The sequence below is a fragment of the Sesamum indicum genome, linkage group LG7 (assembly GCF_026168435.1).
Source record: "Sesamum indicum cultivar Baizhima isolate 11 linkage group LG7, ASM2616843v1, whole genome shotgun sequence".
NCBI classification, from domain to species: domain Eukaryota; kingdom Viridiplantae; phylum Streptophyta; class Magnoliopsida; order Lamiales; family Pedaliaceae; genus Sesamum; species Sesamum indicum.
The window spans coordinates 3413579-3434285 of record NC_142663.1 but is presented as its reverse complement, the minus strand read 5'-3'; the positions used below and the strand labels follow the sequence as shown (position 1 = coordinate 3434285).

The 20707-nt window shown below is 34.6% G+C and overlaps 1 protein-coding gene and 1 long non-coding RNA gene across 3 annotated transcripts; both read right to left on the bottom strand.

Moving 5' to 3' along the window:
* Window positions 1-1739: 1739 nt before the first annotated feature.
* Window positions 1740-3229, bottom strand: LOC105162203 (homoserine kinase-like). The gene has a single exon (XM_011080174.3). It carries the CDS (start codon window positions 3097-3099, stop codon window positions 1996-1998), a length of 1104 nt encoding a protein of 367 aa, XP_011078476.1. The 5' UTR covers window positions 3100-3229; the 3' UTR covers window positions 1740-1995.
* A 7315-nt stretch (window positions 3230-10544) lies between these two features.
* LOC148787472 (uncharacterized) lies at window positions 10545-19353 on the bottom strand. Of its 2 annotated transcripts, none has more exons than XR_016066498.1 (4): window positions 19294-19353; window positions 18713-18780; window positions 12797-12855; window positions 10545-10883 (listed from the first exon to the last, which is right to left on the bottom strand). It is a non-coding gene; the product is annotated as an uncharacterized LOC148787472 (long non-coding RNA). The 2 variants fall into 2 exon arrangements; XR_016066497.1 differs by lacking the exons at window positions 18713-18780; window positions 19294-19353 and adding exons at window positions 16190-16257; window positions 16772-16831.
* Between the last annotated feature and the right edge of the window lie 1354 nt (window positions 19354-20707).

The window sequence follows — 20707 nt, the reverse complement described above, 5'->3', positions numbered from 1 at the left end:
ATCTGATACAGCTACTAGCTACAATCCAACTACCAGGGCATAATTCAGCCTCAAATTACAGGATAAATTTGTGCACCAAAATTTACTCTTTCTTCTACCAGTGATGATAATGCAATCTAATAATGGAGAACAGGCTATGCAGACTTTTTTGTAGAGAACATAATCAGAAAATTAACTAAAATGTCTGCTCTCTTTCTTCCCTTTATCCTCTACAAGCAAGGGATTCGATCAAAACAAATCATTGCTTGTTCATTATAGTTGCTCGATTAGCATATGGAAAATCAAATAATGGTTTCAAGTGAAGAAAAAACAGAGAATAAAATTCCTTGCAGTCAGATATGCTTGAATAAGGACCATAGAATTCAACAGACCCGTCAGGTAGCATAATGAGAAGGGTAGATGATATCTTTTCAGCTCTTGAAACATTAAAATATAACACGAGTATTGCTTTATAAGTATCAAAACCACAGCATAAATGAAATGGTTTGATTTCTAAAAATATAATGCTAGTTAAGTGAATTTAAATTTGAGAAAGAAGTTGACAAGAATTACATGGTATCTAGGCATCCCAAGGTTGATAGATCGTAGAATGACTACTGGCACAACTAAAACTAAGGAACTTCTTTGACTCAAAGATATGTCTAGCATATGTTCAATGACATGAGGTGTTTTGGAACGGAAAATATATACCTGAATGCCCTAGCATGCAGCCAACCAACCTTTTTTGCGCCATGCAGGAGAAACACCCCCCCACACCACACCCCCTACCATGTACTAGAACATTCTGCAATGCCTTGCATCAGACTGCATTGGCTTTTTAAAACATTGTGAAGAAGACATCATAAGAAGCACTCTACATTTTCTGTAGCAGTATAACCAAAAACATTTGTAGACAAGTACCCTAATATCCTCTTTTGTATAACAACCAAGGAGGCTTAGAGAAGTGAAGGATATTTACCATGCTTCGGCCTATGAGAAGGAGAAGGCTTGAGAATGTAAGGCATTAGAGGAGCATCATGCTGGCTTATTCCAAGTCTTATGGACACCTTTGGATCCAGATCTGGATCAACATACCATCATCTTCACTCTAGCTAGAGAATAGATATTGTCCTGAGCACAATCCATTACATTTTAAAATATATTAACAGCTTAGTCCGTATTAATGCAAGTGGGCAAGAAATAAATTCACCTATGGGTATCTCATATCTGATTCTATTAAATCAGGCCATCCATGAAAGTGGATCTAAGCATAAACCTCTCAAGTTGAAATTTCGGCTTTTAAATGTTTTAGCAATCTTGCTAATCATGGAACCTTTCGGCAGCCATATTATTCGTAGGACAGGTTTATTTATGACTGCTATGGCTGATCCACTGGGGATATCTAATGGTCAACAATTATTACCTAATCAATAAACAGATAACAAATACCAATGTCATTCCCATCAAACAGAGATCAGATTCCAATGGGTGAGAGGACTTCATATCTTCCTAACCTCTCTTTTTTCTTAGTATAATTTATTTTCGATATCAAAACAAGTCAGACCCTAAGGAAAGGCAGCTACAAGAAGCAGATTGTTGTTCCTAAAGAACAGTAAATTCCACTCTTGTCCAAGCAAAACAATATAACAAATGCATTGGGGCTACAACTATATCAAGCACCTAATTATTCTCTTCAAACCAAAATAAATATATATATGTGGGCAAGATTATATGCTTCAACTACATTGGCAAAAGACAGGTATAGCCAAATTATTGATTGCAAATCACTTCTCCACCATTACTTTTACAATGGTTTGCTCAAACAGGCAAGAATTCTCAACGACCAAGTAAATGAGTGCACTCTAAGAAACTACAATGAAAAAGAAGCATTGTCCTGCAACTCTAGACAAATTCAAACCAATTGCAGTTAGGGCATGAACTCATATATCCAACATTGCCGATCAAATGCACAGGCCGTGAGTGGAATCTCCAAACAGTTAACATCATGAAGTTAAATCATCTGGGAACACTGCTGACAAGCCTAGCCCCAACTCTGTCAAGTTGCTTGACCATTGCCAAGGCCTTCAAATTTCCTTCCTTCATAAAGGCCTCCACCATTCTCTCCCCAATTTCCCGACCTCTCTCCTCATTGTCTGTCACCGCCACGGCGGTTGGCCCAGCCCCACTTATCGTGCATCCAAACGCCCCCGCTTCAATAGCTGCTTTCTTGACAGCACCCATGCCTGGGATCAAAGGAGCCCTCCTAGGCTCCACTATCTTATCTGATGACAGTGCTTTTCCCAAGCCATTAAGGTCCCCTTGCAACACTGATGCCACTAAAGCCCCTGCTTGGCTGCTATTCCACACGTGGTGAGACATCGTGATCTCTGGTGGTAATGCCGCCCTCATCTTCTTGGTGGGAGCTTCAAATTCTGGATTCACCAGTACAAAGAATAGATTCTTGTCATGGGGGAACTTCAGCTGCATCAGTTCGAGAGGATCGTAGCTACGAATTAAGACAAAACCTCCCAGTATAGATGGCGCTACATTGTCCGCGTGGTAGCCAGAGACCTTTGCTTCCGACTCAAGGCCCGCGATCACGAGCTCAGACGTTGACAAAGGGCCTCCGAATAACTCATTGACAGCAACGGCGGCTGCGGCAGCGCTTGCGGCGCTGGAGCCAAGACCACTGCCGAGAGGGAGACCTTTCTCAAGTGAGAGTGAGAGACCTACCGATCGGACCTTCAACATCTTCATGACGGCGATGGCAGCGATGCCGGCGCAGTTCCAGAGGGGATTCTTGCTGAGCTTGGAGCCCGCGCCAGAGATGTGGGAGATGGAGACCTCTCCCGGGTGGACTTCCGGGTCGATTCGGAGGTTGACGTAGTCGCCGATTCCGTCGACGGCGCAGCCCAGGAAGTCGAAGCCTGGTCCCAGATTGGCCACTGTGGCGGGGGCAAAAGATTTGACGGAGGAGTACAGGGGTTGGGGCTCGCCGGATTTAGAATAAGAGGATGATGGTAGTGCAAATGTGGATGGGTTGAATCTCAGGTGGGTCTGAGGCTTTGATATCGATGAGGTGGGGTTGACCTTCAACTGAAAGCAGCATACGGAGGTCATGGTGTGTGAGAGTATGTCTGAGGAGACGTTAGGCGATAGTGAGCGTGGTGGCGGCGGTTAAAAGAGTGGAGAAAAGCCTCAACTTTTACACCACAACCTCCAACTTTCTAGTTCAAAAAAGGAGAAAATACCTCAATACATGATTTTGTCAATGGGCCTTCCACTAAATTTATTAAATGCATCTTATAAGGTTTAAAAATAGTTTATTAATTATAAATAAATTTATTTAAAAAATTTTATAAAAAATATAAATATGAAATTTTATTTAAAAACTAAATTATTTAAATAGAATAAAATTATAAATATTATAGTTAATATGACAGGATTTACTAAAATTTTAAAAATGAATTAGTTGTTATAAACTTAGAGAAATTCTAAATTTATTTGCCTATTACTCCTAATAGAATATAAAGAAAATAATATATATACTTCCTCCAAATCACTTTCTTATTCTCTCAAAAAGCTTCCTCTACAAATGAAATATATGGTGGTATTATAGACACCAAAATTGTGGTTACAAATGCACCATAACTATTATAATTACAAATCATCATGAGGGATACAAAAGGGTATAACATAATGGATATTAAAAATGAATATCAAGAGGTTTATGCGTTCATATATACATATTATATATAATACTCCCCATTGAATGCATACCTTTTTATCATATACATCCTGTCTCGTTAAAAACCTTGTTTGAAAAAACCCAATCGGATAAAAACCAAGACTAAGAAAAATAGTACAGTTGTATAATCTTCCCCTTGAATGCATACGTACGAGTTGTTTGAACACCTTTGTTGGTAATGGGGTTAATTATTTTTTTATTACCAAAAAACAAGTAAAATATATTAATATAATTTATTTAAATATTATAATATAAATATTACGAGTCGCGGTTAGAGTTAAAAAATAATTTTTGTTAAAAAAAATAGCCAAGTTGTGATTTAAAATCACGACTTGAGCAATTTTTATTTTTTATTTTTTTAATTTTATTTGATTAAATTTTTTTATAAATTAATTATATAAAATTAATTTTTAACAATATATTAAAGTCCAAAAAATCATACTATTAAAATTATATTAATTTAAAAAATTATAATTAAATATACAAATGTAATAGTGTATATTTTTTTTACAACTGTAAAAAATACAATGAAGTACACAATTTCAAATGTCAAAAATGTCCACCCATTCCACAATTGCGTCTGTGGTATTGACGCCGAGGTCTTCTTATTTCCTCACCCACATTTTGCATTGACTTATTTTGCGCCTCATTATCATCACCACCGAACCGACTTGATGTTGTTGGAGAACAAGACTCCAAATTATCACGATATGCACTAAATGTTGGAAATAAAATTGGTGAAATATTGTATCCTAATGCATATGATTGATTAATACCAAGACCAAAGTCAAGATGTACTTGTGAAAAATAATCTTCTGTTTGGTTTGGCATATATGGAGCCGATTGAAACCAATCATCTTGAGGCGGTTGAGGCATGTAATAATCTTAAAGCGTTTGGGGCACGTAATAATTCTGAGGTGTATATACTGTAGAAGGACCAGCTATATCCACCCCAACATCATAACATTCAACTGAACCAGTAGACATTTGGCTAGAACTTTTTCTTTGCCTGTGGGATGTTGTGGGAGCATCATCGGATGGAGAGGCAATTTGTTGTGGCTGATGGGTTGTGGTTTCCTTGATAATATGTAACCCGTGTTCGAATCTATCCACCAATTGATTATATCCTTCAATATTTAGTTGTCTAGATTAATACAAAGCTTCAAGGGAATTCACCTCGTCTGCCTGAAGATTGTAGAAAAATAATGAGCTTTGTGCTGTAAAAAAAATATTTAAAGTAAAGTATGTGATATTATATAACAACGTACCATAACTTGCAACATAAGTGCTTCTCCAGGTTGGTACCCGCTTTCCACGCGTCTATCAGTAGATGACGACACAAAATTTCTTGTTATGTCGTAATACCATTCCCAATAATCTCATTCTGTTTCTTTTCTATTGGAATGAGTTGCCTCTATGCAATCGTGTCATAGCATATTTGCCATTTAGTGATGTATATGTGTTGTAGGTGCCAATCTGTGCCCGTGTGATTTTTATAGGAGATCTTATAGAGGCTCATATCCCAAGTATCCGTCACTTCTGGAATATTTTGTCTCATCTCGAATTGGTGAAGAACCCGTTTGGAACGATGCATTTCAACTATTGCGTAGAATACCATTGTTGGCCCATTTGTGTGTGACTCTTTAGATTCACCCTCAACTAGACTTGGGCATTGTGTCCAAAATAAATAATTAATTAAATCTATTTTAATTAATTATTATCAATTAACCATTAATCGAAAATACAAGTTACCATGGGTGGCCGTCTAGCAACGGTCCATGGCACTAGAGACTAGGTGAATGTTAGCATGAACATTTAGACTCTCGAGTTTCAAATAGGTCTGGTCCTTCAATCGACCATCTTTGGCCTTAATCTGGGCATGATGGGCGTCGGTTCTCATCTTGGACCGGGCAACTATGCTGAATACTTGAGATGTGTTTACCCTATTGATCGACAAAGAAAATCATTTTCTTTGCGACCAATCGCTATGACCATAGTTTTAGAGAGTGCAAACCATCTCAGAGCACATAGGAGATATATCCATCATATTTTGATAGGGCAAGGTATCTATCTTGAAATCCACCATCCTCACTACATACTTCGATTACACTAGACAAGGCTTATAACGACCACATCGAAGATAAAGTCATCTCTCGCCAGATCTAAGATAAAGCGATCATATGTATGTGGCTGCCATGATTCCTCAAGTCCAACGACAAATCCTGTATTATTGGAGTCGGTAATTCAAGTCATACCGGCCAAGCCTCCAAGGCTTCCATATGACGATTCCCGCGAGCCAGTTCAATCAGTTACAACCTTGTCAACTAATCTACTAATACCGCATAGACATCCCATATCTGTCATTGATGAAACACGGCACTCATCCAATTAATGTAATACTTAGTTCAAGTCTCTTTAGGACTCTCGATGCCCAGTCCTGAGATCCCTGACTTGGAACATTTTAGACCACTCTTAGAAGTTGGTTTCATAGCTGCCATCAAATGCACAGTCCAACTACATGGGTTATACAATTGGTCCTTGGGCATTTGTTGTGATGTTAAAATACCGTTCAACGTAAATAGTAAGAGCAACAATCACATGGTGCCACAGATGAATGCTTACTACATTCATCAAGATAATATCACATTCATAAAGATTGCTAAATGGTTCACAAAACTATCAATCCAATTGGCTTTTCAGTCACCTATTCTAAAACGTACCCGTAAGGCACTCGGTAGCCTCTACTGCCATGAACCGTTGCTAGATGGCCACCCATGGTGACGGGTGCTTTCGGAATAAATGTTAATCGAAAGCAAGTAATTAAATATGATTTAAATTAATCTAGTGCAAATATATTTGCCAATTAAATTATGTGTTGACACAAGGCCAAGTCTAGCTGAAGGTCAACTTACAGAGTCACACAAAACATCACTTAAGAAAGTAATAGAAGCAATTATGAATTAATTCTAGAAGTAATTAAAGAGTTTAAATTAATTCAAGATATTAAATGATCTGATTATTTAAATAGGAGAACCCATGTGATGGGAAGCCCAAGATTTATTTGATGAGATTAATTAAATTTGCTTTAGATTTAATTAATTTTATAAAATCAATTTTAATTGAACGAATGAGTTAATTAATAGGATCAATTAACTAAAGTTTTGACTTAGTATTTAATGAGATTAAATAAATCGGGTTAACCTTAATTATTTTATAGATTAATTAATTGGGCTATGAGCTAGGATTTATTTGATAAGATCAAAGAAATTCTATTTCGACTTTTAAGAATTGATTGGATCAATTCTATGGAGGCCCAAGTCTATGGATCCAATTGATTTTCGAATTAAACCCAATAGGATATATATATGTAGCCTTAACTTGAATATATATTTATCTATATATATATATATTTATATTTGATATACATGTATATATATATGAAGTTGCAAGGATGAGGGAATTATTGCTTGAGTACCTGTGATACTAGTGGGTAAGTGTACTATGGGGACACACATTGTACTTATTTTTGACTTGACAGTCAATGTATACATGTATACATACAACAAGTACATGAGATGTCTCTTGTGCGTGTGTATAATGTACAGGCTTGTGTATATGTTATTTTGTATATGATACAAAAGACAATACTCCTCTCATACTTATCATCTTGACAACTCTGTTCTCCCTCTTTTCTCTCTATTCTTGTTCTTCTTGAACTAGTTTCAAGTTGGACCAAGGTCCTCTTCAGTTTGATATACTAAGTTAGTAGTATAATTAAATCTCTTATACTACATATACTTTAGCTCTAGCAAGGTTTGGTGTAGATCATCTTGTGGTGTAGTGTGTGTTCGACATATAAGAAGTCTCGTTGGTCTTTGCGTGAGCACACAGTCGGAGGAGAAAAGTTTGAATAAAGTCTTCAAATCGGAACGATAAAATCTTCAAATCGGAACAATAAAATCTTGTGATTACATTTCCGTCATTCTAGGTTATAGTATCCCCTTGTTTTATTGCAAGCTTGTTTTATGCTTGTTGAGTGTCAAATATCCGATATTAAGGGAGTAGTTTCCTTTGGTTTAAAATTTAAATATGCTTATTATCATGCTTCCGATGTATTCTTGCCAAGTCTCGGGCCATACCGATTTTTTCAGTAAAAAAAAATAAGAAAACTCCTCCTGTTTTCTTGATGTGTATGGGACCATCCTATTAACTCAAGTACTTTGTAGGACGAGAGTTTTATTATAAAATAAGGGCCTACTTATTTCATTGAAACACCGATCCAACTAAGTCCAGCTTAATTTAATTTCTTCCTTATTAGAGATCGGTCAACCGTAGTCCTTTCCAAAAGAATTTCACTAATTGAGAATCACATTCTCATTTTCTATATTCAGGAACTCCGACTGTATCCACATCCTCTCGATCCAATCGGAAGGTAATCAGTTTGGTTCACCACTTCGAACCTAATTTTTTGAACCTCATCAAACGGAATTAGACTTCTGGACCCCACACCGATCTTGTGTGATTTGGATGACCTACAAATATCACACTGGATCCAATCTAATGTGCAACTAGTAAGCTCATTTTGTCAAACAAAAGAAATTTTTCTGTCTTTTTCCTTCTCAAAAATGATTTTAAAAATTAATGGATCTAAATCGCCTATTTCAAGTACTTTTTGAATCCACCAATCTTTCTCATCCTCAACTAGAAGAGATTGACATACGAGGACTATAAGTTCTGCTCTTGATTATCATTTAATTCTCTATTTTGAGTATTCATAATCTAGTTACGAAATAGTATAAATCTTATGTTTCACCCAGCAGACAAAATCCCATTCAATTTCAAATAAAAGACTTTATTGATAAAATATGTAACCAAAATTGTCCAACAATAGTTGAAAACACCATTCAATCATGTTAGGTTACATAAACACTATCATAACATGATCACTACTAAGCCTAACTAAGTCCTTAGTCTTTGCAGCAATAGCCCCACTATCGCTAACATTCTTGTTTCTTCCACTCTTCATTACCACCAACAATCCATTTGCAGATTATGAATTATTAGTTTCCAATACCAAGAGTAGAATGGTGATTATGTTAACACTCAATTAAAGATTTTACCTTCATTTGAGAGGAGCTTAGGACATTTCCCCTTCTAATAGCCCTTCTCTTGGGAATAAATGCAAACATCATCTCAGTATTCTTGACTGACGAACCCGCTTCCTCTTTCCTTTACTCCCTCCTTCTGGTATCGGAGCACTTGAAGTGCTAGCAGTAGTAGAAGATGTCTCATTCTTCCTCCTCTTTCTGCGTCCGACATCCTTGCTCTTCGCTTTAGAGGTTGAAGCCGGTCCCACTACGGCCCAAATTTTTTCAATCGTTGCCTCATACTGGACAAATATATTAATCAACTCATGAAGACTTTTTTCAAGGCCATTCATCTTATAGTTGATACAAAATTTATCAAAAAAGGGAGGTAGTGATTGTAAGATCACGCAACATATGTTTCTTCCCTCTCAAATCAGCGTGGAAGCCTTTGAGCTTCTCCACTAGCGATAGCATCATCACTCCATGTTCTCGTACGACGACCGTTCAATCATTCTAGTGCTGAAAAATGACTTCGTTATGACATATCTAATATGCCAGTCTGGTACCACATAATTTTTTTTCATGTAGAGTACTATTAACGTGACGTCTTCATACCTCTCATACTGTTTTTGGATCTCGTTATTCATCCAGCTCAGTACGATAGTATGTACTTCCCAGTTGTCCTCATGCCCACTTCGTAGCTTTCTCGAACTTCAAAAGTTCTCCGGGCGGGGGACCTCTCCGAAAAAGTCCGAGGTAGAGACTTATCCAGAATTATAAGTCTGGTTCCGAAATCGAGGACTATCCTCAGATTTCTTAATTAATTAGCTTCCATCGAATTTATTTGCCTCAAGTATGGAATTTAGTGAATTCTTAGACATCTATAATTAACAGAAAAATTTGAGTAGATTATCATAATATTGAGTTCAAGTTAAGGACTTGGAGTTTAGTCATTAAGCTTCCTACTATTTCTACGAAAGCCCATCACTATTAGATGGGATTTGGGAAATCTTTCTCCTAGTGGGCTTGAGGTCCACAAGCCAAATTCTCTATTGCCCACTTTTACTATTTATATGGAAAATAATCTTGTGGGTGGTATTCAATATCATTCTCGACCTATGAGATCCCCAAGATATTTTACCTCACAGTTTTCATGTGATTCTAAGGACTCCAGGCGAATCACGTTACTTGATGTTAGACCCAATTCATCAATTGAATCATAGCACTAAGTATCGCCCCTACAACTCTTGAGATAGGAAAATAGATGTGTATTCCCTTCATTCACATAATAGTGCAGCTTCACTTTAGTCCAAATGTGCCATGACTCATGAGGCCACGTATGAGTGAAATCAGCTTCCTCACTAATTACTGTGGATGGAAGGCATGAAAATTATGTAACTTGTCGCTAAACCTGATGCATCAACCGAATCATAGCACAAACTATCAACCCCACTACTCGTGAGATAGGGAAATAGACCGTATTCACTTCGTTCATAATAATAGTGCAGCATTATTTCAGTCCAAACGTGCCACGACTCGTGAGACCACATATGATGAAATCAGCTTCCTCACTACATTACTATGGATGGAATGCATGAAGAAAAACCCTTGGTTTTAAATTCCATTTTATGATCTAATATTTTAACTTGCTCCAACCAAGTGAGAGTTATTAATTATTATGACTAAGACCTCATCATATTTTAGTATTTTGCATGCATAATACTCTAATATAGAAGCAAATATTGAAATGTATTGCACGCCCCTATTGGATGATCACAAACCCAAAACCTATGCAACCCATTGAGCCCCCAGTGCATCTATGGTCAATCTAAGAGTAGTCCTACGCTATTACAAGATATTTAACGCATTAACATTTTTATGGGCCATGTAATCACTCTCTTTCTTTCCTTCATCACCATTATGGGATCCATCCTTTGGGCCTCTTCTTCATAGATCTCCGTAGCCAACCCATGACCTCCTCTATGGGCCTTCATCATTTGGGCTTGCTCTTTACAGTTTATTTTACAATAATGAAATAAACCTCTCCAACCTATGTACTCTCATTACAACTGAAAAGAAGCCCCAATCATTAGTTAGGGGAGTACATAAATAGGGAGAAAGCAACATTTAAACAAATTAGGCTAAAAACGATGAGATGGAAAATAAAAGGCATGCAGACCCCGACCCAACAAAAAATTAAACATCCATGAGGTCCAAGGGCTTTGTGGTAATCTATGTTAACCCAATTAACAATCATGACACAAAAATACTCCAAGTAATCATGCACCAAATATGATATCCAATATCATATAAAAATCACATATCCAATCCAAGAATTGTAAGTAAAATAGTGCAATAAAATATGGACATAAGTGCAAGCCATGAAAAATTAATTCTTATTTGAAAACCCATCAACTTGATTTTAGTAATTTAATCTAGTAAATACCAAATCTCAACTAAAATTAAATTCGCCAAATTAATTATAGTAGAAAAATATCAGAAAAAGAAAATTTTTGACGAAAATAAAAAAATTCGGTCCAATTGGGACCGACTGGCTGGGTTAGCAGTCTGCCAGGCGCACGCCCGCCCGTGCACAACCCTGTGCGCCGTGCGCAGCCTGGACGCAAACACGGCTGCTGAGCGTAGGCCCAGGCAGTCTGTTGTTGTTGCTGTTTTTTATTTCTCCTCTAAACCTCTATGTTTTTTCTCAATAATTTTCTGAAACAACAAGCAAATGACACTAACAGGTGTAGTAAAGATAATTGTGGTAAGTCAAAAAGGTTCCTCTTAAGGAATCTATTGCGCGACTAATTTCTTCATAAATTTTATTCGTATCTTGCTAATTTATTAGGTACATGCCATGCTTCCTACCATATTAACAAGAGTCGGAGAACTTCATAGAGTCACTTTTTCATATTGTAGGCTACATTCAAAAATTGCATGTACCCAAGTGAAACGCAAAGTAATCTTGCGTCAAATAATTTCTAGATATTTCTATAAATTTTCGATTCTTCTCATTTTACAAACTCATATAGCTGCTAAAAGTTTAGAACTAATTTATAGTTCTATATTTCTCAGTATTTCTCTAACATAATCAGATATGATACTTTCGCTTCTTGTCAGTACATAAAACATAATGTTCACATCCTTACCCTTATAAGAAATTACTAATATTGGCGCTTTTTAACTGGCGAGATGGGATTGCACTAACTAATAGCATGAAAAATATAATTACATCTTTTAGTGCCTCATACTCACGCATGCATTTATTGGACAAGCTTTAGAGGTTTTGGATGGCCCTATTTATTTACTAGAGTAATCTTTTTTCTAGAGAGGATTTCAATGATAGTAACCTTTACTAGTGAACCAAGTAGCCTTCTCTAGCTAACATGGTCAATCTTAAGGGAGAATAAAATTTTAGCGAGTGAACTAAGTAACCTCCTCGAGCTAACATGGTCATTCTCAAGAGAGAATAATATTTTAGGGAGTGAACCAAGTGACCTCCTCTAGCTAATATGGGCATTCTCAAAAACTCATATGCTATTGCATACAAAATTAACGAAGAAATATAAATGCATGTGCATAAAAAAATGCATTCATGATGGATAAGCCAAAGCTCACAAAAATTATCCTAAAGGTGCTTTCAACTCAATTAGACTATATCAGGTTACTAGTGCCTTTTTCACAACTCTTTATAGTAGCTGTAGCACCCCTTCGCTACAAGGGCCATACCTACCCTAAACATCATACTTATAGTAATCCCTGTGTTTATAAATATAAATGCACATAATAATTTTAACCCATATGTATACGTAACCCCAACGTCATAACAAACGTAATGAACCAACATCATCATATACGCACATCAAATACTACAAGTAGTCCATCACAGGTAATCTCCATGCTTACGTTCTCTCTATACCATCAAAATGTGATTTGTACTCTAACTGACAAAGAGGAGAAAATAGCATATTGGCCCGACCTGCTTGAGTATAGCGCGTAGACCTATTCTTCAATAGTCAGACACCTCAAAGTCTACTCCTGAAAAAAAATGTCAGCAGAGGGATGAGCCTGCCACCAATAAGCAAATAACCAGCCTTATCTATATATGCATGTCAACCATAGCCCAAACAAGATAAGCAAGCAACACGAATGGAATACAATCAATTTAATTCCAACATAATCAGTTTTATTACACCACATGACTATCTCATAATAAGACAACCAACCAAACTCCATTCTTCTCCTAGTTTGCTTACCAGAAGGTGATATTGTGTTTTTCCCGCCAACTCAATCTCACCGTTATATAAATTTAAGTGAACCCCCTTAACAGCCAGCTCATCAATCTCATTTCGCACATAGCATTTTTATTTCGCACATAGCTCTTTCATATCGCACATAGCTCTTTCATTTCGCACATAGCTCTTTCATATCGCACATAGCTCTTTCATATCATATTTTTGTCTTATAGGCTTTTCAACACATCAAGGGTATTCACACCATAATTATATTCAATTTCCACCACTCCCTCATTTCCACATATCACCATTCTTGTAAGCAACTAATAACGTAAAACAATATATTAACATATTCTCATTTTCAGATATCCACAACACATCAAACAACAAACATAATATTTTAACGTATTTCCTCATTTCACGTACACAATACCGTCAATCAAATCAAATCATCCATCACTCATATACTTCAGATAAATCAATGTTAGCACGAACCACAAATTCATATAACAGTAAAACCACAAATACAGAAGGCATATATAAATAATACTAATTATTTACTTACCTCGACCTTAGAACACTTTTATCTATCCAATAGGTGGTCGTTTGGTCTTTTTACTTTACCCCCGTATCCTATTATGAGTTATACCACACACAATTAATATATCGAGAATATCGTAATTTCTTTTAAATATAATATTAAATATTATTCATGTAATTTCTAATAATTCTTCAATATTCCATTTCTATCGAAGTACAAATCTTCGTTTTTTCTCTTTGTTAACATACCATTTATTAAATATAATTTTTGAAATATTTCTATGAATTTTCTATCAATTTCCCGCTACTATACAATATAATTAAATAACAATACGTAGAATTGCGCATTTGGTTAATAATTCCGATGGAATTGTATAAATTGGCTATAGTAACATTCAATTCTAATAAATTTAATAATCTAATTAACCAACGATATCATTTTTATATTCGATTTGATATTTAATTTGACACTATTTTAAATAGCCAAATACGTAAAATATTCCGATTAAATAGTACATCGTTTAGTATAAACAACATTTAATAAACGAACTAATTAAATAATATAATTATATGAATTAATAAAAATTAAAATTACAGTTTTTCGTAACTCTGTTTCTTTTTCTCTTTCCACCAAAAAGTTGCAATTTACACTATGATTTGTGTTGTATTATGTGTGTGTGTACAGCAACAAAGAGAAAGAACAAAAAATGAGAAAGAGAGAGTGAGGCGGTGGGGGGTTGGTGGCCCCACCTCCCACTCTCAAGTCTCTATCTCTATTTACATATATATATATATATATGTATGTATATATTATTTACTAACACACACATATATATATGTAATATTATTATTTTATTATTTTATTTACTTAATTTAACTTTTCTCAAAATAACCATTACGTCCTTTCCAATTTTTTAATTAATATAATTTGTTCTCAAATATTATAACGAACTCCAATTTAATCCGTTCAAGTTCTATTATATTCCAATTATGGCACATAATTTGTTTATCAATTAACTAAGTTTCATAAAAATTTACCAATTAATCTCCCAATTATATATTATAATTTTTGGGGCGTCACAATTCTCCCTTCCTAATAAAAATTTCGTCCTCAAAATTTAACTAACTTACCGGCTCAGGGAGTAAATATGGCTATTTTTCTCTCATGTTCTCCTCACTATTTCATAATTTTTGTCAATAACTGCATCACGTGGTTGAGGTTATGGCGGTGGAGCCATCCTCTGCATCATTTCTAGAAACTGTTGCACAAAAGGATTTATTTCTGGTTGTGGGGCATTTCTATTTTGGGATTCTAACACCTCATGTTCGAATGCATGATCATGACCCTGCGCAGACTCTAATAACTCAGTTGGGCCAGCAACGTTTTCCCTTGATGCTTCCATCCTATATGAAATGCATACATGTGAATAGTTCCTAGTATATACACCTTACGTATGATATTATATTTCATCTACTATCCCTACGAAATCTAATCCCTTCTCTGATACCACCTAATGTAGCACCCCCTTCGCTACAAGGGTTATACCTACCCTAAACGTCATACTTATAGTAATCCCTGTGTTTATAAATATAAATGCACATAATAATTTAACCCATATGTATATGTAATCCCAACGTCATAACAAGCGTAATGAACCTACATCATCGTATACGCACATCAAACACTACAAGTAGTCCATTACAGGTAATCTCCATGCTTATGTTCTCTCTATACTATCAAAATGTGATTTGTACTCTAACTGACAAAGAGGAGAAAATAGCATACTGGCCCGACCTACCTAAGTATAGCGCGTAGACCTATTCTTCAATAGTTAGACACCTCAAAATCTACTCCTAAAAGAAAATGTCAGCAGAGGGATGAGTCTGCCACTCAATAAGCAAATAACCAGCCTTATCTATATATGCATATCAAACACAGCCCAAACAAGATAAACAAGCAACACAAATGGAATACAATCAATTTAATTCCAACATAATCAGTTTTATTACATCTCATGACTATCTCATAATAAGACAACCAACCAAACTCCATTTTTTTCCTAGTTTGCTTACCAGAAGGTGATATTGTGTTTTTTCCGCCAACTCAATCTCACCATTATATAAATTTAAGTGAACCCCCTTGACAGTCGGCTCATCAATCTCATTTCGCACATAGCATTTTCATTTGACACATAGCTCTTTCATATCGCACATAGCTCTTTCATTTCGCACATAGCTCTTTTATATCATATTTTCGCCTTATAGGCTTTTCAACACATCAAGGGGTATTCACACCATAATTATATTCTATTTCCACCACTCCCTCATTTCCACATATCACCATTCTTGTAAGCAACTAATAACGTAAAACAATATATTAACATATTCTCATTTTCAGATATCCACAACACATCAAACAACAAACATAATATTTCAACGTATTTCCTCATTCCACATACACAATACCGTCAATCAAATCAAATCATCCATCACTTATATACTTCAGATAAATCAATGTTAGCACGAACCAAAATTCATATAACAGTAAAACCACAAATACAGAAGGCATATATAGATAATACTAATTATTTACCTACCTCGACCTTACAACGCTTTTATCTATCCAATAGGTAGTGGTTAAGTCTTTTCACTTTACCCCCGTATCCTATTATGAGTTATACCACACACAATTAATATATCGAGAATATTGTAATTTTTTTTAATTATAATATTAAATATTATTCGTGCAATTTCTAATAATTCTCCAATATTTCATTTCTATCGAAGTACAAATCTTCGTTTTTCCTCTTTATTAACATACCATTTATTAAATATAATTTTCAAAATATTTCTGCGAATTTTCTATCAATTTTTCGCTACTATACAATTTAATTAAATAACAATACGTAGAATTGCGCATTTGGTTAACAATTCCGATGGAATTGTATAAATTGGCTATAGTAACATTCAAATCTAATAAATTTAATAATTTAATTAACCAATGATATCATTTTTATATTCGATTTGATATTTAACTTGACACTATTTTAAATAGCCAAACTCGTAAAATATTCCGATTAAATAGTACATCGTTTAGTATAAACAACATTTAATAAACGAACTAATTAAATAATATAATTATATGAATTAATAAAAATTAAAATTACAGTTTTTCATACCTCTGTTTCTTTTTCTCTTTCCACCAAATAGTTGCAAGTTACACTATGATTTGTGTTGTATTATGTGTGTGTGTACAACAACAAAGAGAGAGAACAAAAAATGAGAAAGAGAGAGTGAGGCGGTGGGGGGTTGGTGGCCCCACCTCCAACTATCAAGTCTCTCTCTCTATTTACATATATATATATATGTGTATATTATTATTTTATTATTTTATTTACTTAATTTAACTTTTCTCAAAATACCCATTACGTCCTTCCTAATCTTTTAATTAATATAATTTGTTCTCAAATATTATAACGAACTCCAATTTAATCCGTTCAAGTTCTATTATATTCCAATTACGGCCTATAATTTGTTTACCAATTAACTATATTTCAAAAAAATTTACCAATTAATCTCCCAATTATATATTATAATTTTTGGGGCGTCACAATTCTCCCCTCCTAATAAAAATTTCGCCCTCGAAATTTAACTAACTTACCGACTCAGGGAGTAAATATGGGTATTTTTCTCTCATGTTCTCCTCACTATTCCATAATTTTTGTCAATAACTGCATCATGTGGTTGAGGTTATGGCAGTGGAGCCATCCTCTGCATCATTTCTAGAAACTGTTGCATAAAAGGATTTATTTCTGGTTGTGGGGCATTTCTATTTTGGGATTCTAACCCCTCATGTTCGAATGCATGATCATGACCCTGCACAGACTCTAATGACTCAGTTGGGCCAGCAGCGTTTTCCCTTTACGCTTCCATCCTATATGAAATGCATACATGTGAGTAGTTCCTAGTATATATACCTTACGTATGATATTATATTTCATCTACTATCCCTACGAAATCTAATCCCTGCTGGGATACCACCTAATGTAGCACACCCTTCGCTACAAGGGCTATACCTATCTTAAACGTCATACTTATAGTAATCCCTGTGTTTATAAATATAAACGCAGATAATAATTTAACTCATATGTATACATATCTCCAACGTCATAACAAGCGTAATGAACCTACATCATCATATACGCACATCAAACACTACAAGTAGTCCATCACAGGTAATCTCCATGCTAGGTTCTCTCTATACCATCAAAATGTAATTTGTACTCTAACTGACAAAGAGGAGAAAATAGCATACTGGCCCGACCTGCCTGAGTATAGCGCGTAGACCTATTCTTCAATAGTCAGACAACTTAAAGTCTACTGCTGAAGGCAAATGTCAGCAGAGGGATGAGTCTGCCACTCAGTAAGCAAATAACCAGCCTTATCTATATATGCATGTCAAACACAGCCCAAACAAGATAAACAAGCAACACGAATGGAATACAATCAATTTAATTCCAACATAATCAGTTTTATTACATCTCATGACTATCTCATAATAAGACAACACTTCATTTTTTTCCTAGTTTGCTTACCAGAAGGTGATATTGTGTTTTTCCCGCCAACTCAATCTCACCGTTATATAAATTTAAGTGAACCCCCTTGACAGCCGGCTCATCAATCTCATTTCGCACATAGCATTTTCCTTTGGCACATAGCTCTTTCATATCGCACATTGCTCTTTCATTTCACACATAGCTCTTTCATATCATATTTTCGCCTTATAGGCTTTTCAACACATCAAGGGGTATTCACACAACAATTATATTCAATTTCCACCACTCCCTCATTCCCACATATCACCATTTTTGTAAGCAACTAGTAACGTAAAATAAAATATTAACATATTCTCATTTTCAGATATCCATAACACATCAAACAACAAACATCATATTTCAACATATTTCCTCATTCCACGTACACAATACCGTCAATCAAATCAAATCATCCATCACTCATATACTTCAGATAAATCAATGTTAGCACGAACCACAAATTCATATAACAGTAAAACCAAAAATACAGAAGGCATATATAGATAATACTAATTATTTACTTACCTCGACCTTACAACGCTTTTATCTATGCAATAGATCGTGGTTCGGTCTTTTCACTTTACCCCCGTATCCTATTATGAGTTGTACCACACATAATTAATATATCGAGAATATCGTAATCCTTTTAAATATAATATTAAATATTATTCGTGCAATTTCTAATAATTTTTCAATATTCCATTTCTATCGAAATACAAATCTTTGTTTTTCCTCTTTATTAACATACCATTTATTAAATATAATTTTTGAAATATTTCTATGAATTTTCTATCAATTTTCCGCTACTATACAATTTAATTAAATAACAATACGTAGAATTGCACATTTGGTTAATAATTCCGATGGAATTGTATAAATTGGCTATAGTAACATTCAAATCTAATAAATTTAATAATCTAATTAACCAACGATATTATTTTTATATTCGATTTGATATTTAATTTGAAACTATTTTAAATAGCCAAACTCGTAAAATATTCCGGTTAAATAGTATATCGTTTAGTATAAACAACATTTAATAAACGAACTAATTAAATAATATAATTATATGAATTAATAAAAATTAAAATTACAGTTTTTCGTACCTCTGTTTCTTTTTCTCTTTCCACCAAAAAGTTGCAATTTACCCTATGATTTGTATTGTGTTATGTGTGTGTGTACAGCAACAAAGAGAAAGAACAAAAAATGAGAAAGAGATTGTGAGGCGGTGGGGGGTTGGTGGCCCCACCTCCCACTCTCAACTCTCTCTCTTTATTTACATATATATATATTATTTACTAACACATATATATATATATGTAATATTATTATTTTATTATTTTATTTACTTAATTTAACTTTTCTCAAAATACCCACTACGTCCTTCCTGATTTTTCAATTAATATAATTTGTTCTCAAATATTATAACGAACTCCAATTTAATCCGTTCAAGTTCTATTATATTTCAATTATGACCCATAATTTGTTTACTAATTAACTATGTTTCATAAAAATTTATCAATTAATCTCCCAATTATATATTATAATTTTTGGGGCATCACAGTAGCTCCCTTGCTTTTACATGACTCTTAAATAGTAGAGCTCATACCAATTAATCAGCATGGGTTAGCACTCAACTCTCTAGAGTAGGTCCTTTGCTTTTACATGACTCTCAAAGAGTAGAGTTCATATTGATTAATGAGCATGAGTTGGCGCCCAATGTCTCCTCCTGTGCGCTATGCCACAATTTTGTTTAGCTCACATCATTGATTATAATCATTTTGCTCAGACTCCAATTACGTGCTCGATTTTACCACATCTACCATCCATCTAATGAGAGAATTGAGACTCTATCAAAACAAATAAGAATGCATCTAAGTTCAGTTATGAGCAAAGTGATTAGTTTTTCTCATAGCACTTTGTCATTTATTAGTGTCACTTGTCCATACAAAAGTAATATGTTTATCACTTCGTGGATTAAGTTTGCAATTATCATGCTACTCTTTAATCCAACAACTCTTTAGTTGGTTCAACATAAGCAATAAGTTCATCAATTTTGTATTTCAACGTTAAAAAATATCAACCCCAAATTTGACGATTTCTTTAGTTGAAGACAAAAATAAATGTCCCTAAGTCAACTCGATTAGCAACTCAAGGATGAGTGGTTCCATATTTAAAAATAGAGTTTAACAACTCTCTAATTATAGTTTCTAGTTTACAATTAACTAACAAAAGCACAAATTTTGCTTGATCCATCATTAATTATCGGCTTTCAAGTCGTGACAATGTTAAGCAATTATCCATTCTCTCCATTAATTGATGTAAAAAAAATGGTAAATAAATCAAAAATCTCTAGGTTTTGCACAGAAATTAATTAGTACTGATTTTTGCATTTTATTCCAAATCCAAATAAATTATTTATTATTCCCTATATCTAGCGTAATCAAAAATTTCGCGACTCAGCTAGTAATCATCTCCCACTAAATAAAAGTCATAATAAACCATTTACTGATCAGGAAT

Coding starts and splice junctions, on each gene's coding strand:
- LOC105162203 (XM_011080174.3), bottom strand. CDS start 3,099: ATGACCTCCGTATGCTGCTTTCAGTTGAAGGTCAACCCCACCTCATCG.